At 42.4% G+C, this 17,218-nt stretch overlaps 1 protein-coding gene across 4 annotated transcripts in view; it reads left to right on the top strand.

Annotated features, from left to right (window-relative positions):
- The window catches only part of DNAH17 (dynein axonemal heavy chain 17), a 119,608-nt gene that overhangs the window by 86,505 nt on the left and 15,885 nt on the right, over positions 1–17,218 (top strand). For 3 of the 4 annotated variants that reach the window (XM_088138413.1, XM_088138410.1, XM_088138412.1), the window contains 9 exons: positions 587–794; positions 2,817–2,932; positions 7,818–8,010; positions 8,974–9,209; positions 10,359–10,481; positions 14,574–14,778; positions 15,324–15,488; positions 15,702–15,842; positions 16,243–16,413. In XM_088138413.1, the coding sequence (XP_087994539.1) occupies positions 587–794; positions 2,817–2,932; positions 7,818–8,010; positions 8,974–9,209; positions 10,359–10,481; positions 14,574–14,778; positions 15,324–15,488; positions 15,702–15,842; positions 16,243–16,413 (1,558 nt within the window). The remainder of the gene's footprint in view (positions 1–586; positions 795–2,816; positions 2,933–7,817; positions 8,011–8,973; positions 9,210–10,358; positions 10,482–14,573; positions 14,779–15,323; positions 15,489–15,701; positions 15,843–16,242; positions 16,414–17,218) is intronic. The other variant, XM_088138411.1, reaches the window with a different exon arrangement.

Consider the following 17,218-nt stretch of genomic DNA (forward strand, 5'->3'; position numbering starts at 1 on the left):
CATGCTGATAGCAGACGAGAGTTCTCACAGGCTCCATGAGATGCTCTCCGGATGCTCGCCAGTGTTTCCAAGATGCAGAGAAAGACATGAAGGAGCCTCTCCTTCACGGACACAAGGTCCTTTTTGAGCCCTGGTCTGTCCCTCAGGAAGGATTCAGCTCAGAAACCTTGGAAGCTGCTACTAGATGATATTGACTCTTGATCCTTTTCTTAACAAATCATTTGAAGCTGTAAACATCTATGAAAAGATGCCATAATAGGACACATGCAAGAAGAGTAGGGAGGCATTTTGTATTAGGATGTGTTTTGCACACAAATCACAATTACATTGTCCTACATTGCAGCTTCGTTCACCACCCCACCAAAAAAAAAAAAATCCTGCAGACTTCTTTGTAGTTCTTTTCTAGGGTGCACTTGGATTAGAAATGTGGTCAGTGTTTTTTCTCTTTCTTGTAAATACTTGCATTAATGCAGTTTTATTTTGAATTACTAGTTTTGTTCACTTAAGTTATAGGCTGCCTTTATAAAACTTGAAGGCACCCTTGCTCCCCCAGCTGCAACATTGCTTTGTGAACTTCTCTCTGCAGACCGTTTCAGAATGACCCAACATTTGATCCCGAGTTTATACTCTCCAAGTCCACAGCTGCATCTGGTTTATGTTCTTGGTGCTTAAACATTGTCCGCTTCTATGAAGTCTACTGTGATGTGGCACCTAAGCGGCAGGCCTTGGAAGAGGCTAACGCAGAACTGGCAGAGGCACAAGCCAAACTCACGATGATTAAAAATAAGATTGCAGTAAGTACGCTACAACTTCGCCTGGGTAATGTGCCAGACCCCGGGGCATCCCATCGAAGTAGGTATCAGCGTTCCAACTGGCTGACATTCACCGCTGGCGCCAAGCAAGAGAATTAATTAATTAGGCCTAAGTTACACAATTAAGCCAATGGCATGCAAATAACATTCTGTTGTATCTATACAGATCAAGAACCGGTATAAACATGAACTCTGAATCATGAATTCTCCTGCTCACGAATAAAGTGAAATGAAATCTGTATTGTAGTACTGGCCCCGGTCAGATGTGGTAACCCTGTGGCTTTCCGAAATTTGCTAAGCTATAACGGCAGCTCCAGCCAAGGGTGTGGAATGCTGGGAGTTGTAGTTCTGCAATAACTGAGGGGGTCACATGTTCCCCATTCTTGAGCTAAATGAGAAGTGTTCCCCCTTCCTTTCTTCCACAGAGCTAGAGGAATGAATTTAGTCTCAATTTAACAGATTTCTGGTTTATGAGAAGTACTGTGATTTAAAACATGCTCCAATTTTCCGGACAAACCATAAAAACATTCCAGTGTTCAAAGTTGGTTCCAAACAGGCAAGATGGCAGTTGTGGTGTCACAGTTGTAGCCCTGCCCCTTTGGGTGTGCATGTGACATGTCCAAAATGGACAAATCTTTGATTACATGCCACAATCACCATCTTGCCTATTTTGATACATGCACACTCTTGCCCTGGCAGATGCCACTGTTGGCTTGTTTAGCAACTGAACCACAGTTCCCGGCTTAAACGAAATAGCAAACAGACACCTGCTAGTTCTGATCTATTTCTCCTCCCCATTGGCTCAGAAGAGAAAACTGAGCACAGGCTTTGCATGAACTCACATCCACTTGTACACTGGTTTGTGAAGGAGAACCCGGCTCAATCAGGCCAATAGCCTACGTAGTTCTGTATCTATTTCAACAGAAGACAGTCAGAAGTTAACATGAATGTAACAGCTCTTTTCTACTGCATGTGAAGCTCAGTTAATTTGAACCTTGCTTAGTGGTGCGGGCTTGGTTTGGTTTGGTTTGGTTTGGTTTTGGCTTGGTTTTATTTATTTTAGTTTATTATTTTATTACTTCAGTTTATTAGTTGGCAAACCTAGCCCCTTTGGTTATTTTATTATTCAATATATTGTGCAAACCCAGAAAATAGATTAATTCAGAACCTATGCTATACATAGTTTGTTGTGAATCCTTCGTTACTTGGAGGCATTACTTTTACTAGCACTACATCTCTTCTTTAGGGCTAAAGTATGACTAGAACTCACAGCCTCCCAGTTTCTAGCCCAGGGCCTTTAACCACTATACCTAACCAACTCTCTTTTTCCATATTGAGTGTCTTTTCACAAACCTCCATTACATTTCCATTCTTTGCCTTTTTTCTAACCTAGCACTTCCCAGTCACTGTAGCCCTTTCTTCCTCACAGCCTTAGACAAGTTTACTTGACAAAATTATTGTGATAATTACTGATAAACATTATGTGAAGGCTTTGTAATAGTCAGTAGAATATTCAGGGGGATCCACAGGGGAGGGTTGGGGGGGGCAAATGATGAAAGCAGAGTCACACAGACACAACGCAGCCTCTGCCCCTTTTCTACCCGCATTATGATGTTGTAGACACATACAAAAGGGGCAGAGATTATAGCATGACACTGCTTTCATCATTTTGATGAACGTGATAGATCCTGCAGACACCTCCAAAAATATTATGTAATTATGAGCATTTCCAACAACAATTGGGGGGGGGTGGAATCTTTGTTTTTTTAATCGAACCAGTGTAGCTGTCTGCTTTTCTGTGATGGATCGAAGTGACTCCCCCATCAGATCTGGTTACATGATGCAGCATTTACCCATCACAGGAAATCAGCCTGCACATAAATGCTCAGTTTAAACCAATTTGCTTTTAGCCAAAGTATTGCCTCATTAATATGAGAAGAAATTGCATCAGTTTAATTTCTTCATCATTTCCATACAAGTAACTGCAAACTTTTTCTTTGAAAGGATCTAAATGCCAACTTAGCTAATCTGACTGCTGAATTTGAAAAGGCCACAGCTGCGAAAATCAAGTGCCAGCAAGAGGCTGATGCAACTAACAGAGTCATTTCATTGGCTAACAGGTACAACACTTTCTAGGGCGTTCTTTGACAATGCTGGCTAACTGCCATAAGTGGCTTTTGTCGGCATGAACTGACCGCATGAGGTCCCTGCTTGATCTTCCTCTTTTTAAAAAATGAAAGCTAGCAGTGGGGCAGAGGACTGCGAATGTCTTGGAACCAGCAGTTATAGGAAGGGAGTTAAAGCATTCATACCCCCCCCCCATTTTCCCATTCAAATCAACTCTCATAAATGGGTGTTATGAACATATGTGCTGTCTTAATTTTCTTAGCGATAAGTCTGGGTTTAAGTATAGTATCTGAAAGTATTTGCTTCATTGTATCAAAAAGCATCCAGGTATAGGAGATTTGTTAGGGTCTTCCTGCATCATCAGAAGCTTGGTCCTGAAGACTAATATTTCATGCGTGTATGTCTTCCAGAATTTCTAAGAGACAGAATCCCAAGTTAAGTTCAGCACTGAACCTCCTCTCAAGAAGAGGGCGATAACTGTTGGCAGGGTCTTTGATTTGCTACACCAAACTGTAGTATTGTTTTCAATTAATCATGGCTAGGATACATGACCCCTTCATGGATCATTGCCTTGTCGTGGCGAAGGGGCTCGCGTAACTCAGTGAAGCCATGAGCTATACCGTGCAGGGCCACCCAAGACGGACAGGTCATGACAGAGAGTTCTGACAAAATGTGGTCCACTGGAGAAGGAAATGGCAACCCACTCCAGTATCCTTGCCAAGAAAACCCCATGGACAATGTTAAAAGGCTAAAAGATATGATGCCGGAAGATGAGCCCCTCAGGTCGGAAGGTGTCCAATATGCTACTGGGGAAGAGTGGAGGGCATTTCCAAGTAGCTCCAGAAAGAGTGAAGCGGCTGGGCCAAAGCCGAAAGGACATTCAGCTGTGGATGTATCTGGAAGTGAAAAGAAGGTCCAATGCTGTAAAGAACAATATTGTATAGGTACCTGGAATGTAAGATCTATGAACCAAGGCAAGCTGGATGTGGTCAAACATGAGATGACAAGATTGAACGTCGACATCTTGGGAATCAGCGAACTGAAATGGACGGGAATGGGTGAATTTAATTCGGGTGACCATTATATCTACTACTGTGGGCAAGAAACCCTTAGAAGAAATGGAGTTGCACTCATAGTGAATAAGAGAGTGGGAAAGGCAGTAATGGGGTACAACCTCAAAAACGACAGAATGATCTCAGTGCGTATCCAAGGCAAACCATTCAACATCACAGTCATCCAAGTTTATGCCCCAACCACTGATGCCGAAGAAGCTGAAGTTGACCGGTTCCATGAAGACCTACAACACCTTCTAGAACTGGCACCAAAAAAAGATGTCCTTTTCATCATAGGGGACTGGAATGCTAAAGTAGGAAGTCAAGGAGTAATCGGAATAACAGGCAAATTTGGCCTTGGAGTACAAAATGAAGCAGGGCAAAGGCTAATAGAGTTCTGTCAAGAGAACAAGCTAGTCATAGCAAACACTCTTTTCCAACAACACAAGAGACGACTCTACACATGGACATCACCAGATGGTCAATACCGAAACCAGATTGATTATATACTTTGCAGCCAAAGATGGAGAAGCTCTATACAGACAGCAAAAACAAGACCAGGAGCTGACTGTGGCTCAGATCATGAGCTTCTTACTGCAAAATTTAGGCTTAAATTGAAGAATGTAGGGAAAACCACTAGACCACTCAGGTATGACTTAGATCATATTCCTTGTGAGTACACAGTGAAGGTGATGAATAGATTTAGAGGATTAGATTTGGTAGACAGAGTGCCTGAAGAACTATGGACGGAGGTCTGTAACATTGTACAGGAGGCAGCAACTAAAACCATCCCAAAGAAAAAGAAATGCAAGAAAGCAAAATGGCTGTCTGATGAGGCTTTACAAATAGCTGTGGAAAGAAGGAATGCGAAAAGCAAGGGTGAAAGGGAAAGAAATAAGCAACTGAATGCAGATTTCCAGAGAATAGCCAGGAGAGATAAGAAGGCCTTCTTAAATGAACAATGCAAAGAAATTGAGGAAAACAATAGAATGGGGAAGACTAGAGATCTCTACAAGAAAATTGGAGATATGAAAGGAACGTTTAGTGCAAAGATGGGCATGATAAAGGACAAAAAAGGCAGGGACCTAACAGAAGCAGAAGAGATTAAGAAGAGGTGGCAAGAATACACAGAAGAACTATACAAGAAAGATCTTAATGTCCCTGATGTCCACGCTGGTGTGATCACTGACCTTGAGCCAGACATCCTAGAGAGTGAAGTCAAGTGGGCCTTAGGAAGCATTGCTAACAACAAAGCTAGTGGAGATGACAGTATTCCAGCTGAGTTATTTAAAATACTAAAAGACGATGGTGTTAAAGTGCTGCACTCAATATGCCAGCAACGCAACAGTGGCCACGGGATTGGAAAAGGTCAGTTTACGTTCCAATTCCAAAGAAGGGCAACGCCAAAGAATGCTCAAACTATCGCACAATTGCACTCATTTCACATGCTAGCAAGGTTATGCTCAAAATCCTACAAGCTAGGCTTCAGCAATACATGAACCGAGAACTACCGGATGTACAAGCTGGGTTTTGAAGAGGCAGAGGAACTAGAGATCAAATCGCCAACATTCGCTGGATCATGGAGAAAGCACGAGAGTTCCAGAAAAATATCTACTTCTGCTTCATTGACTATGCAAAAGCCTTTGATTGTGTGGATCACAACAAACTGTGGCAAATTCTTAAAGAGATGGGAATACCAGACCACCTTACCTGTCTCCTGAGAAATCTGTATGCGGGCCAAGAAGCAACAGTTAGAACCGGTCATGGAACAACCGATTGGTTCAAAATAGGGAAAGGTGTACGACAAGGCTGTATACTGTCACCCTGCTTATTTAACCTATATGCAGAGTACATCATGAGAAATGCCAGGCTGGAAGAATCACAAGCCGGAATTAAGATTGCAGGGAGAATCATCAACAACCTCAGATATGCGGACAATACCACCCTAATGGCAGAAAGTGAAGAAGAACTAAAGAGCCTCTTGATGAGGGTGAAAGAGGAGAGTGCAAAAGCTGGCTTGAAACTCAACATTAAAAAAACTAAGATCATGGCATCTGGACCCATCAATTCCTGGCAAATAGAAGGGGTAGAAATGGAAGCAGTAACAGACTTCATTTATTTGGGCTCCAAGATCACCGCAGATGGAGACTGCAGCCATGAAATTAAAAGATGCTTGCTCCTTGGGAGGAAAGCTATGGCAAACCTAGATAGCATATTAAAAAGCAGAGACGTCACCTTGCCGACAAAGATCCGCATAGTCAAAGCTATGGTTTTTCCAGTAGTAATGTATGGCTGTGAGAGCTGGACCATAAAAAAGGCCGAGCGCCGAAGAATTGATGCCTTTGAACTGTGGTGCTGGAGAAGACTCTTGAGAGTCCCCTGGACTGCTAGGAGGTCAAACCAGTCAATCTTAAAGGAAATCAACCCTGATTGCTCATTGGAAGGATCGATAATGAAGCTCAAGCTCAGATATTTTGGTCACCTAATGCGAAGAGAGATCTCTTTGGAGAAGACCCTGATGCTGGGAAAGATTGAAGGCAAAAGGAGAAGAGGACGGCAGAGGATGAGATGGTTAGATAGCATCACTGAAGCAATGAGCATGAAACTGAGCAAACTCAGGGAGGCAGTGAAGGACAGGAAGGCCTGGCGCAATATGGTTCATGGGGTCACGAAGAGTCGGACACGACTTAACGACTAAACAACAACAACAAGGATACATGACATTCCTTGTCTGAATCCCAAGTCTCTAAACCACATTTTAGGAACATCAGAAACAATGGCATAACATGGATCTTAAATAATATAAACCAGACAGCAATTGCAAAAGCTTCAGACATATTGTGTATTCATAATCAAATCGTTTTTCATTCTTGTGAATCTGAAAGTATCTGAGGTCTCTAAGAGGTTTGATTATCCCAAGCTGGCTGGAAGTCCCAGCTGGTAAGAGGAAAATTGTTATGCTTCTCAGCAAGCTATGAGCCATTTCCTGAAAATGAAATACTACACAAGAGAGAAAGAGGGAATCAAAGATGCATAGTTTATTTAGAGAAACTGCAGTTAGCATTTGGAAGAGGCTGTTAGTTCATAGGCAAGCAATGTTCTCTGTTTTTATGGGTCCTCTGGAGATGGAAATCTTAACTGATTCTCATCAGTCTGCCCCTTGCCAGAAGCCACAAAGTATATCACCAAGACTTACACATCTCTCACTAAGGCTTATGTATCTTTGCAAAAGACATGCTCTAAATGTGACTTAAAACGTTGGTGAAACCTGCTGCAGCCCTCAAATCTATCTTACTTATGTGCTCCCTGATTCTTTCAGTGATGACAATCCAGAACTTACCAGGAAGTGCTTGCCCTTCAAATGAGATCATTTATGGTTCTATGTATCATATTTCACAATAGCTGAAGGCGGGGAGGGGGACACTCTGACTGCCAGATTGTTCTTTCCTTTTCCAACTCAGAGCACGGCAACTGAGGGCAGCCTCCATAAAGAAGAAAAGATGTCTGGTTATTTTGCTAAGTGCCTTATGATAGTCTCAGCAGCTTTCTTGGTTCAACAGCCTCATTGTTACGATGCAGAATCAAGAGTTGGAAGGAAGTCTTGAAAACTCATCCTGACCAACCAGTCCCCCCCCCCCCCGCCCCATATTCTACATACACAAAGTCCTTCTTATAATAGCATGTTGAAAAATAGGCCTTAGCATAAAGATGCTGATTACCCTTTGGCCTGCTTCCGGGAAAGTTCATGCTGCTGGTCAAGCCAGGTTGGGTCAGAGCCTCACATGTCCTAATCAGATCCTTCTCTCCTTTTGGAATGTTTCTTAAGGCTTGTTGGTGGATTAGCATCTGAAAATGTGCGTTGGGCTGAATCGGTGGAAAATTTCAGTGAACAGGGAAAGACTCTGTGTGGAGATGTGCTACTGATTACTGCATTTGTTTCCTATGTTGGGTATTTTACCAAAAAATATAGGAGTGAGTTACTGGACAAGTTCTGGACTCCTTATTTAAAGCAGCTGAAGGTAAGTCTCTGTAAATGCCTGTTCCAGAAGATGAATGTTGTTCACGTGAGCCTGACAGCCTTCTGATCCTAGTGATTCTAGGCCACAAGTGGATGTCTCCGAGCTTATGCCCAGCTTCAGACCATAAACCACCAAGTCTCTGACCATTTCTTGGTTTGTTGGCTAATAAAGAAAATGTCATCCTTTGCTTTTATTGTCCAAGGCACTTTACAACAACCCAGTAAAACAATTGACCATAGAAAGGAGGAGTCTCAAAGTGACCACTGCAGAAATAATAGCACAGAAGTGATTAAAAGGCTAGGGAAATTAAAGGATCTTTGCTTAGTGCCTTAAAAATACTTTATGGACATTAACATCAGCAGCAGCTAAACCTTCCTAGGGACAGCTACATGCAAGATGTCCCTGCTAGAAGGCACTCTCCCATCACCATCACTTCTCTTCAAATGGTAGATTGATTTGAAGGGTGAAAAATACTGAGCATCATGTCCTCCATGTGTCTTGCCATGATATATGCATTGCATCAAAACAATAGTTCAACAATGAAGTGTGCAGCGGATCCAGAATGTTATCCCTGCAGGCCAACCCTGCTAAAAGCTTATGGTTCTTTCTAACCGTTATGTCACCTTATTTGCTTAGGCCAGACATGAGAAGCCTCTGACCTGTAAGCCTCCTTATCCAATCTACACAGGGCTTCCTTATTTGACCCCTGAAGCCCCCTTGATATCCCTTTCTCTCTGCTCATCCATGCCTTCAGAGAGCTGCTGCTTTATGGCTCTGGGGCTGCCTTGAACCAGCCCTTAGTTTGCCAGTAACATGTGAGATAGTATCAGATAAGCAACAAGATAGTGAAGCTCAGTTTTATGTTCACAAATGCTTGCCAAAATCTAAGAAGTTCAGTACTGAACACAAACAATCGGTGCCTTTTCTATCTGACAGTCCATTTTTATCTTAACATTTTAATAGGTACCAATTCCTATCACTCCTGGGCTGGATCCTTTAACCCTGCTAACAGATGATGCAGATATAGCAACCTGGAACAACCAGGGGCTCCCCAGTGACCGTATGTCAACAGAAAATGCAACTATTCTGTGCAACACAGAACGTTGGCCACTCATTATAGATGCGCAGCTTCAAGGGATCAAGTGGATCAAGAACAAGCATGGACAAGATCTAAAGGCCATCCGGCTTGGACAGAAAAGGTGAACCAGAGTCATTCTGTTCTAATTGTTTGGATTTTATTCCAAAAGAATGGCCTACAGATTGAAAAACAAGAACTGCTGTGCTCTCAGCTTGTCTAGGACATGCCCTCATTTTGCTTGCACCTATTCTGGGATTACTGGAATTGGCCTCTGTTGTATTCCCCCTTATACCCAAGCAGTCTTCCTTGCATCACCCATCGAGGCATGCATTATCAGCTGTCCCTACTTGCAATGCTCCACAGCTTGGGAACAGCTGGGAATAGGCTCCTTGAGATGGCTGGAGACCCAGCCTTGGTCAGTGGTCAGGAGTTTAGGTGGGGAACACACTCACACAACTTTCAGCGACATAGCAACACTTCTGGGATCTTGGACAGCAAGTGATTCACACTTAATGACACTTTACCCACAAATAATTCTTCATTCATCTCTTAGCTTTATTATTTACACACAGAGACCTTTCACTCCCCCATGCTTCCCCAATTCCACCAGAATAACTGACTGAGAAAGGGGAGAAAAAAAGGTTGATGCAATCCAGATGGCTGCATGTAAACAGGATTTCTTCATTCTCATTCAATGTTTTTCTCAGGCCATTACCTATGTGCCATTTAATTCAGGTGGAGTTCATATGTTTTACAACTCTTCTGCCCAAATCCCACTCTGGGTCCTTCCAGATTTGACAGCAGTCTAGGCTTATTTATGTATTTATTTAATTTTATATAGCCACCCATCTCACTTACATGATCCTGGGTGACACATGCTAAAAAACAATGACAAATTCATATAAATAAATTAAAATGAATAAAACAATTAACCAAAAACAAAAGCACAGGAAAGGGCCAACCTACAACTCAATATTTATTTAATTTGCTATTTAATTTAATTGGCATGAGAAGTCCATTGCTGCTTGTCCACTATTGCTTGTCTACTCACTTGAATCCCCCCCCCCCCCCAATCCACTCACATCATCTTTTCCCACCTGCTCTGGCAGCTATTTCTGTGGCCCTGATAGAGTCCCCTTCCTCAGCAAGCTTCTGTGTTGCAAATGATTATGAAAATACATTTAACTTCCTTTTCAGTAGGATATAAGAAACGTGTTCATATTCTCAGAGACTGTGTGACACACTTAAAGATTTATTATCAATTGTGCAGCTACCTAGATATCATTGAAAAAGCAGTTTCTGATGGAGATACGCTGCTTATTGAGAACATCGGAGAGACAGTAGAACCTGTGCTGGATCCTCTGCTAGGTCGAAACACAATCAAGAAAGGAAAGTAAGTGCATTTGCAGCCACAACAGCCACAACCTTGATTTTATAATAGAAGTTATAAAAGAAAGAGTATCATTGTAGTCTGACCTTTGCAACCCAGGTTGTGCTGGAAGTTGAACCATTCTGTGTGTATACGTTAGTGGTCCTGAGAGTGGGAATTTGATTCAAGCAAGGATTAGTGAAACATATAACAGACGATTTATTTACCGTTAAGTAAATTATAGGGATAGGCAAAGCCTAGCACATAGCTAACTGCATCCTACCAGGAGAGTCCAAGAATATGTGTTCTGTGCAGGTGCACCTTGGAAGAAAGGCAGAAGGAGGTGACCTCAGATTAGCAATCTCTTAAAACAAAGAGCAGGCAGGATAACAGAGAAAGAAGGACACAGCATAAATCCTTAACTTTCTACTCACAGTATACAACTCCCTTTTGATCAGTAGGTCAGGAGTTGCTGAAGAGTCAGAGCCATTGCATTCTTATCTCCAACCATTTGGTGGAGAAGAGGAAAGCAGACCTCTGCTACTTTATTTGGGGAAGGAGAACAGGCACCTGTGTGCATTTTTCTATTAACAGTACTCAGAAATGGCATCAGAGTATTGTTAATACAGAACTGCTTGTCTTCCCCAAATAAAGTGAGGAAGCCTGTTCTCCTCCACCTTGTTGGAAGCCTAGAGATAGCTGGGGTCAGAAGCAGAGAGATAGGTGAGAAAGAAACTCAGAAAACAAATGCTAACCAAGAAGATAAACACGGGGAGTGAAACTGCTGTGACCAGAAGAAAAGTCACCTCACCAAACCTCTAAGATAATGGGTGACAAAGTATGACAGGTAGCCCTCATTTAGTGACTGCCTCAGACAGTGACTGTTCACAGTTACGACAGTGATGAAAAAGTAACTTTGTGACCAGTGCCCGCATTTACAACCTTTGCAGTGTCCCTCTCAGTCACTGTCCACCATTAGAGTCACTTAGCATGCGTTGTCCTGTGCCTGACCCATTTTTTCTTTTTCCCGTCCTCTCAGAGCAGAGAGATTGCCTAAACAAGTGATCTCTTCCTGAGTTGCTTTTCTCCACAGCACAGGGCGTCCCTAACAAGTGCAAACGGCAAGTTAACAAGCTCAGCTCTGTAACCTTAATTAGTTGATTAGACTCCTCTGGTGGTGCTGCCTGACACTGTCACGGCCCTAATCAATTTCACACCGAAGGCTTCTTTGCCTTCTAAGTGGCTCCTGGCTCGCAGCCATAAGCCGGCTAGACAAACAGCTGGTGCTAGTGCATTCCTTTCAACGTGCATTCCCCATTGTGTGCCTGCTTACTCTCTCGTAATCCTTTCCCTTCCAATGAATGTAAATGCAAACATCAGTTGTTTTCTTGCTAATGATCACAGCACTCCGGTGAGCGTTCTGAAGGGTGGGGGAGGGGGAAGAAGGGCTATAAGATTTGCCCTTTTACTCGGCTTCCTCCTCAGTTGAGTTCTGGAAACCTCCCCCACCTGGCTCTTTGCAGTCATATCCTTCTGACGCTGTAAAGCAAAAGAAAGCTGAAGTAAAATTGTAAGCACAGTTATGGTCATGTGACTTTTCACTTAGCAACCGTTTCACTTAATGACCGAGTCACCAGACCATTGCAATTGTTAAACAAGGACTTACCTGTACAGGGATAAAGGGGGAAAGGCTATTTTTATTCCAGTACGCTTGCTAATTATAATTACCTTAGATAATTTCATTCACAGTCTGGGGTCATAATGACAATCAAAGGGGAAACTGGGATTCTCAGAGAATGATGGTCCTGCGATAAATGCAAATGGGAACAGGGTCTAAGAGACACGTGTCCGGAAGCAGCCTGGGTCCTTGCTGAGCAGTAACACCAGCAGAGGGTTGTGGTTATTTAAAACTTCTGCAATGTTGATTTATTCTTCACATCACAAAAATGTGTGAACTGCATGATCTGCCCGATTAGCCCATTGTCTTCAGGTCTGGGGGTTGATCGTAGGCCATTGCTTATCTGGATGTCAGATCCCACTGCCAGTTGAGTCAGCTTCTGCCCTCTTTTTGATCAGGAGGGCACATCACGTAGCCCTTTGCCTTAAGCAGAAAAGTGTCTCAGGTTGTCCGTGAGTGGATTTATGACACCAGCAAGCATTTCAGAAATGACAGGCTCGTGCCCTTTTCTTTCAGACTGGTTCAGAACGGCAAGCCTGGGCCTGCACATACTTTTCTGGCTTTTGCCCACATCTGCATTTGCAGGCACAAAGTTTAGGGCTGCTGTCACCAGACCTGTCCAGCTGGTCTCCTTTCATTAAGAAACACAATAAAAGATGTCTCAGATATGTCACAAGAGGAGCAGAAAGCAAATATCCTGTGGGTCATTGCAAAGCAACGAGCTGCAAAGCAGCTTTCAATGCATTTTAGGTCTTTCTGCATACAAAGCACTTTAACTGAAATTCACCAAATTTCTTTCCAGCACAGAAGATTTGTATGGAATCAGGGAGTGCCATTTGGGGACAGGAGAATAGAACTACTTCCACCCCATACATGTTTCAAACTACACAAGATAAATGCTCCAAAATATCTGTAATTCAAGTACTATGATGAAAATCAAAGAGAAAAAAACAATGATAGTAAATATTCTTAAAATGTGCTGCTTACATTCATGACTCTGAATCTATCCAAAAGGATATTGGGATCTGTGGCTCTTGTGAGGCTGACTTTGCAAATTTAACCGTTCTAAACTAATTCTACTAGTTTTCATCTCAACTGCCAGCCACCAACTTCACAGTGTCCCTCATTAATATCGACCTTACCTAATTAATATCTTTTTTCCAGATGTGTTGCATAAGATGAGCAGATATGGAGCACGGGCTCTCTATAACAGCTCAGTGCAGAGCATCTGCTTTGCATGCTGAAAGCCCCAGGTTCCACCTGCAGCATCTCCAGATAGGACAGGGAGAGCTTCATTGCTGAAACCAGGACAAGCAGACTTAATGCCCTTACCTATTGGCACCTAACCACAGTAAACTATTTTGCCATGGCCTCATGACAGTGCCTTCATCTCATCCTTAGACCATAAGGCAACCTTAGGTGATCCTAAACTGTGCCAGTTCTAATAGTGTTTTCCATTTAATCTGATGCATTTTGCTAACCGTTCTGCTGGCAGTGCAGTTAGGAAACAGCCTACATCTACTGGCCAGTTGGAAGGGCACACCTCCTCCCCTTGGGCTCTGGGCACTGTCTTGTGCTGCCATCTTTTTTCCCTCCAAGTAGAAAGAACTGGCCTCAGCAGCCACCGCCATATTGCCCTGCGGCCCCCTAGAAGCCACAGAAAAGCTGACTGGGGACCTGGGGGAGCCGGATAACAAAGAGGGAAAGGCCTCTGTCTCAAATCTGACCAGCACAAACTTCTTGCTTTACCACACAGTTTGCTGATCACCTGTTCGGCAATCTGAGCTGTGGCTGTTGATTTCTGCAAATGCCAATTCTGCTTTACCATGCAACTTCCCTGGTTCTGACAGGTGCTTTGGCACAATGTTAAGCAGTGAGAGGCAAGTCAGACTCCAGTCAAAATCTGCCATTTCTCCAAGCCCCATCACTGCATCACTGACTGGCAGATGATTGCCTGGTGGCTGGTGGTGTCCAAAAAGCAGGAAGACAGTAAAAGCCAGGCAGCTTTACCAACGGTTTTGTACCTGAATGGCTAGAATCAGGATACCACCATTTGGCAAGAAGCCAGAACAGCAGCAGCTGATGCAGGATCAAGGTTGACAATGGAGAAAGAAGCAACAGTAGAAAACTGCATCGTTTTCTGCCAACTGAAGCATAGGCCAATAACACTAGCTCAGCATTTGGCAATGGCCCCCAGTCTACATAGACAATCTTAATCTAAATGAATTGATGATCTGACCTGATATGCAGTTCCCTATATATTGAACCATTTATTCTAGACAAAAAGGATTGATTTTCTATCCCTGAGTCTGAGCTAAAATAAAAAAAGATGGTGAGGATAGGGATAGTAGTTCTGTTCATCAATAGTGAACATGAGCAAAGGTAGATTACATTAATTTATGCAATGTTTTCATATATTTCAAAACTCTTATTCCTAGATACATTAAAATAGGAGATAAGGAAGTGGAGTACCACCCCAAATTTCGCCTGATTCTGCACACCAAGTACTTCAATCCCCACTACAAGCCAGAGATGCAGGCTCAATGCACATTGATCAACTTTTTGGTTACCAGGGATGGCTTGGAAGACCAGCTTTTAGCTGCTGTGGTTGCTAAGGAAAGACCTGACTTAGAGGAACTGAAGGTATTATCATTACTAGTTGTGAACTTCTGCGTTATGGACCAAGCGATAGTCATCTTAGTAATTCCAAAGAAAACCAAATATTCTAAGCCAGCCTTCCCATCTTGATGGTATTCAGATGTTTTGGCCCATCTCATTAAACCTCAGCCAGCATGGACAGAGATTATCCAAGTCCAGCATACTTGGAAAGTACCAAGTGGAAAAAAAGGTAGTCTAAACAGTGAGTCTAGAACAAGTATTCAGTTTGTCTTCTTCCTTAAGATACTTGTTTAGTAGATCTCAGGACTGCAACAACCCAAGTGTATGATGAAGGGGAATAGCACTGGTATGTAGCCTTCACATCTAGTACAGTAGATACATATGTATTTAAAATGTATGAAGTGTTAATGGAAAAATCCAAGAATTCATATCCCATTTTACTCAGTTGCCTCATCTGAGACAGGAACCTGCAGCCCCATGTTGAAAATTGTCTAGCTTTGGAGTAGGAAGAAAGGAGATTTGCTGATAAATAACAAAAGTTCTTTTTCCCCACTCTGTTTCTGTTGTAGGCTACTCTCACAAAACAACAGAATGAATTTAAGATCATCCTGAAGGAATTAGAGGACTCCTTACTAGCTAGACTCTCTGCTGCCTCAGGAAACTTCCTAGGAGATACAGCCTTGGTGGAAAACCTCGAGACCACGAAACGCACAGCTAATGAGATAGAACAAAAAGTAAGTTAACTGATTCAACTTGACTATGCTGTCATGGCCTCAACAACAGTGCTGAGAAATGTGTCTTTCATAAATACGTGACTTACCAACCCAGCAGTGAAAGTGAAGTACTGTAGAAAACATTGTAGTTCTCTAAAGCATGATTAGATATCACACATTGAAGACTGCTTATTTTTTATTCTTTAAAAAAAGTTTTTTTTCTTATTTTTTTAGGTGATAGAAGCTAAAATTACTGAAATACGAATTAATGAAGCCAGAGAGAACTACAGGCCAGCAGCAGAAAGGGCATCTCTGTTGTATTTTATATTAAATGACCTAAACAAAATCAACCCGATCTATCAGTTCTCTCTGAAGGTAACTAATAGTGGAACATTTATTTGGATAGTGATTGATTATATTTTTTGTAGAAGATAAGCTTTCTCTGTTCTTATGAAGTCCAAGACACCCTCAGCCTTTTTTGCAGATAACCTTACAGCCGCCCATTGGGACGCTTTGCCCATTATAAGGAAGAATGACTGAGGGCCAAGCTTAAAGAAAAATAGCTCATCAGGTCCAACAGAAAAATCTGCCAGACAGCCAAATCTTGGGTCTTTTATTTTGCCAATACCCAACTATGGAATCACCTCATGGTTTTGAGGATGACACCTTTCTTGTGTTTCTGTCTTTTCCAGAATGCAAAGTAGGGCATCTGCCTGAAACCCCACAGTTTTGCCTTTTGGCTTCTTCTTTTCTTCTTCTTCTTTTTTCTGTTCAGGCTTTCAACGTGGTGTTTGAGAAAGCTATTCAGCGTACAGCACCAGCGGAAGATGTGAAACACAGGGTGATCAACCTTACAGATGAGATCACCTATTCCGTTTTCATGTACACAGCTCGGGGACTTTTTGAGAGAGACAAACTTATTTTTTTAGCCCAAGTTGCCTTTCAGGTAAAGTGACCGGATGATGGTCATAACAAAAAAGTCAGTCAGTATTTCTCTCCTGCTTGATAAAAAGGATATAATTGTGTAGAAAATTTGCTATTATATCAAAACTATAGCTGGCTACAGGCTCTGTGTAGTATTAGAGACTGAGTTGACACGTTTTTTACTTGCCATGGTTTATTCAGTAAACTACAACTGTCTGTGTTCACACAGCATGTAAAACCATCAACCACAGTGGTTGGATTTACACAGCTCCTTAACCACAGTTAAGCCACATGATAGTGTGATGTGATGTGTGACCCAGGCCACAGAATATTTTGCAAATGAGAGTAAAGGTCCTCAAGAGAGCAAGGATCACCCTGTAACAGAGAATGCACAAGCAGAATAGTGTTGTTGTAAAACAAGTTGGGGAAAAAATTCTTAAGAAAGTTCATGCAGGATTGCTCTTCATAAATGAGGCAACTGGAATTGGAAGGCACTTAGCCATGAAAGGTTACAGCAGAAGGCAGAGTGGAAATAATTCTAAACAATAAAAAATGCTTATCCAGCCAGGTGTTCCCTAGATTTGTTGGATGACAACTTCTAAAATTCCCAACCAATCTCCCTATTGATCATTCTGGCTGCAGATTTTCAGAGTTGCGATTAAGAAAAGCTCATTGAGTAATATGTTCTAGGGAAGTAAGGTCAACATTGGCATGGCTATTAGCATCATTGTGGCCCCCTTTCTCACTGAAAGCCCAAGCAGATATTTGTCCTATAAGCTATCTTCAGTACTCTGGATGCATCCAATTCTAGGGAAATGCACTGTACA

This window comes from Python bivittatus, unplaced genomic scaffold (assembly GCF_059951505.1).
Source record: "Python bivittatus isolate LINGU-HERP-01145 unplaced genomic scaffold, Pbiv_v1 ctg000220_np1212, whole genome shotgun sequence".
NCBI classification, from domain to species: Eukaryota; Metazoa; Chordata; class Lepidosauria; order Squamata; family Pythonidae; genus Python; species Python bivittatus.